The 3,557-nt window shown below is 46.8% G+C and overlaps 1 protein-coding gene across 1 annotated transcript; it reads left to right on the top strand.

Moving 5' to 3' along the window:
- The first annotated feature begins 867 nt into the window (after positions 1 to 867).
- On the top strand, positions 868 to 1,886 carry NFD2 (Ribonuclease III family protein). Its single transcript, XM_090007363.1, has 2 exons — positions 868 to 962; positions 1,459 to 1,886. Exons 1-2 carry the CDS (start codon positions 868 to 870, stop codon positions 1,847 to 1,849), a joined length of 486 nt encoding a protein of 161 aa, XP_089863489.1. The 3' UTR covers positions 1,850 to 1,886.
- The last annotated feature ends 1,671 nt before the right edge of the window (positions 1,887 to 3,557 follow it).

Below are 3,557 nucleotides of genomic sequence, written 5' to 3'. Positions count from 1 at the left end.
TTGGTTTTACTTGGGTCCAAACCAAACCCGACCGTTGACACCCACAGTAGTTGTAGGTTAGTAAGGGAGAAAGAGGGTGTGGTACGATAGAGATGACATTACGATTGGTAAAAAATATTAATAAGGGTAAAAATTAGTATTTTTTTAAAATTTACTCTTTATTAAGTATGGTTAAAAGAAGAGTAGTCTGCATTTGAATAACTAAACATAAACTTAATTATGCATTTGAATTATAAGTTTTCTAAATTATGAATTTGAATTATAAAAATAAACTGGGTATGCTTTTTTAAATTACCCTTCTTTCAATCTATTGTTTGGGAAACCATACGAGATGCGAAATCCAGTTTTTTCAAGAGAATTGAGAGCAATTCATTCCTCCATTTGTGGGGAACGGGTTTCATGGATCCAAACAGGATCCCGCTTTCCATCGGATGCTCTTTGAGATCCGCGAACCAAACAGGTCGTACTTAAGAGCGAAGGAACTCCCCCTAATAGTCTAATACCGAGCAATCGTACAACCATTTTGTACGAAACGCTTTTTCACCGTCAATCTTAAAGATGGGTGGTGCTCTTTCGTTCCCTCTAGCAACAAACGGGACAGCATCAAAAGATTGACGAGAAGAAGGCAAAAACAAGAAGCCAGAAGGCTCTCTCGTTTTTGCTGTGGTAAGAGAACCGAAGAGGTGTGAGATGGAGCGCCGAGGATCGTTGCTTCTCGTCGTCATCTTCCTGCTGCTCGCGTGCTCCCTTCCTTGTGATCCTCTTCGCCTGGTATGAAACCAACAACACATTTCCCCAATCGATCAAAAGAAAATGGTGGTGATCCACTTGAACCCTAACCCCTGAACTTCTCTGTGTTTGGGGGCAATGCAGGTTGAAGGTGGGGCCTCTCATCCAAGCGAGAAACTGGCCGCCCCATCCCCATTCTCCATGGCACTCGACACTCTCCAAAAGCAAATCGGGTAAGAGAGAGAGAGAGAGAGAGAGAGCCGAAAGTAATTCAACATTACCACTCATGAAGATCAACAAAATGTTGAACCCATGAACTGAACAAGAACAAAATCCAAAACAAATAAAGAAAGCACAAGAGAAAAGAACATTAGACAGATAAAATGGGCTCACGCCATAGCCGCGTGCCCAGATTGTGACAAAGGATAGGTAGCATCAGCAGGAGGGAGTGGAAGATCACTAAGATGCATACTCAAGATCGCATAAACATCTACCAAAATTTTATGCACCAGGTTTTGAATGTTAACTCGAATATGACGAAAATGAGCATCGTTACGCGCCATCCAAACAAACCACCAAGAGGTAAGCAACCACGTCCGCCAGATGAACCTCCACCTCTTGCTGCGCCTAATACAAACCGGCCCCAATATCAGATCTAGCGCGTTGTTGCATCTGAAGAATCTGACTCTTGCTTTTTCTCTTGTTGGTGTTCGCCATTTGAGAGAGAAGGTATGGATTCAAGGACGTGGGGATGCTGCGGAGGGCGATGACACACCCTTCCTTCTCGGAAGAGAACTGCAAGGCCCTCAGCGTCGCCGGCGTCCACCTCATCCAGTCGGCGGTGGCCATCCGCTACCTCTCCTTGGATCCCGACATCAGCAGCTCTGATCTCAGCTCCAAGGTGGCCGGCATGTCGGACGCCGCTGACTGCACCAGGGATGGGCTCGGCCTGGGTCTGGAGAAGGTGGTCCGAGTCGCCCCCAAGACCAACGCCACCTTGGCCGTCTGCGGCGCCTACCGGGCTCTCTATGGCGCCATTGCCCTCGATTCGGGCACCATCGAGTCGGCCGTCTCGGTCTTCTGGAACAACCACGGGAGCCTTGTTGCCTCTGCCATCTAAGCTTGCTTGGTCTGGTTTGTTAACATCCTGCTCCTGCTGCACCCATTACTAGGGTTTTCGGACATTTTGGATATTTCTGTAAATTACCCTTATTTACAAAAGGATGTTTTAGGTATTCTGATGAACTGAAGAACACCTCTCTCTCTCTCTCTCACGCTCTGAGGCTATACTATTTTGTCTGAAATATGAATGAATGGGGTTTTTTAACTCTGATCTTCGTCTGACTGTATCTGACGTATATTTGCTACAGTCGATTGCAGGTCCTATTTAGTTGGAGAGTGGTAAGTGCAAGCTCTGTCCACTCAATCTGCGTTTCTTGTGTTCTTATGCAACGTGAGATGATGAGACCATGCTCTGCAATCACGCTTTCTTCAACATGAAAGCACAAAATTTTCAATCAGGAAACTTTAGTACATTGAGGACACTTGATTTTTAACCTCTTGAAAAGCCTGTTTACACTTCACAAACACATGATCCAAAATTGTTTTCTATTAAACAAATCTTGTAAGTTAATATCTGAAAGCTCTGATCTGCCAAAAAAATTAAACAAGTTTGAATTCCGGCAGTTGCTTTTAATACAAAAGATCCAGAAATCGGTTTTTCCTACTAAACAAACTATGTAGATCATACATTTGTAGGGTTTGATACACCAAAGCAGAAAAAGAAAAGTAATTTCTATTCCATAATATGTTCAGTCGACTATATAAAGTGTATCTTCAACTGTTGTCACGGGCCTATTTCCTTCAATGGGCCAGCGCGGCGCGACGGTCCTTCCTTACCGCCGCAAGCCTACTCGTCAGCTCGCTTGCCGGTCGCGGAAGCTTATGATCAGAGTGCAAGAGAGCAAGAGAGAATAGAGGGAGAGAAGTTGCAATCACAAGAAGCAATCACAACGAGGGTGAACAAAAGAAAGCTCAACGCATTTGATTCATTCACAATTTTGCCCGCAGGCTATTACAGTTCAAGTATACGGGCTGCCCCTTCGGGGTATTAATTCACCTGAACCGGGCAGCTTACATCAGACTCAACAAAAGCAAAACAGACTCTAAGCGCAACTGTACACTGTAAGTCGCAAGGGAACATGCTCCCCCCTTCAAATCATGCGCCGTCCTCGGCGCCATCTGTTTCGTGGTAAGCCCTGACTTCAGCCGGGTAGCGGCTGTTCATTCGAAATGCAGGCTCCCACGTTGGTTCCGCTGTTTCCTCCCACTGCACCAAGTATTTCTTCGCTTGCCCCAAGTAGTTGACCTTGTGGCGAAGGATCTGACTGAGGTGCTTCTCGGCCCGTTGTGCTGCCGGGGCCCTCTGCATGATGGGAGCGCGTTGCGGCACATTGCGTTCCGGGTATCCATCATCTGGATGGAACTGCTTGAGGTTGCACACGTGAAACACGGGGTGCACCTTGAAGTCTGGGGGCAACTCCAGCTTATAGGCTAGCTTACCCACCTTCTTTGTGATGGTGAAGGGTCCCTCATACTTTCTGAGTAGTCCGCGGTGCCGCCCGCGGAAGATGCCTGTGCGACCAGGATATAACTTCACCAACACTTGGTCCCCAACTTGGAACCCTGCGGGCCGACGGTGTTTGTCCGCCCACTTCTTCATTCTCTTTGCCGCTTTGTGTAGGAATGCCTTCGCCAACTCATTCTGCTCGTGCCAGTCGCGAACAAACTGATAGGCAAAGGATGGCCTTCCCTTTTCCTGTGCGGCA

This window comes from Nuphar pumila, chromosome 5 (assembly GCF_984573655.1).
Source record: "Nuphar pumila chromosome 5, dmNupPumi1.hap1.1, whole genome shotgun sequence".
NCBI classification, from domain to species: Eukaryota; Viridiplantae; Streptophyta; class Magnoliopsida; order Nymphaeales; family Nymphaeaceae; genus Nuphar; species Nuphar pumila.
Note: the sequence above shows the minus strand (reverse complement) of the source record. Positions and strands in the feature narration are given on the sequence as shown.

Bases quoted from the DNA above. Each gene is read 5' to 3' on its own strand.
- NFD2 (XM_090007363.1), top strand. From the start codon at position 868: ATGCAGGTTGAAGGTGGGGCCTCTCATCCAAGCGAGAAACTGGCCGCC. The intron at 963-1,458 runs GTAAGAGAGAGA...TTGAGAGAGAAG, and splicing joins ACTCTCCAAAAGCAAATCGG to GTATGGATTCAAGGACGTGG.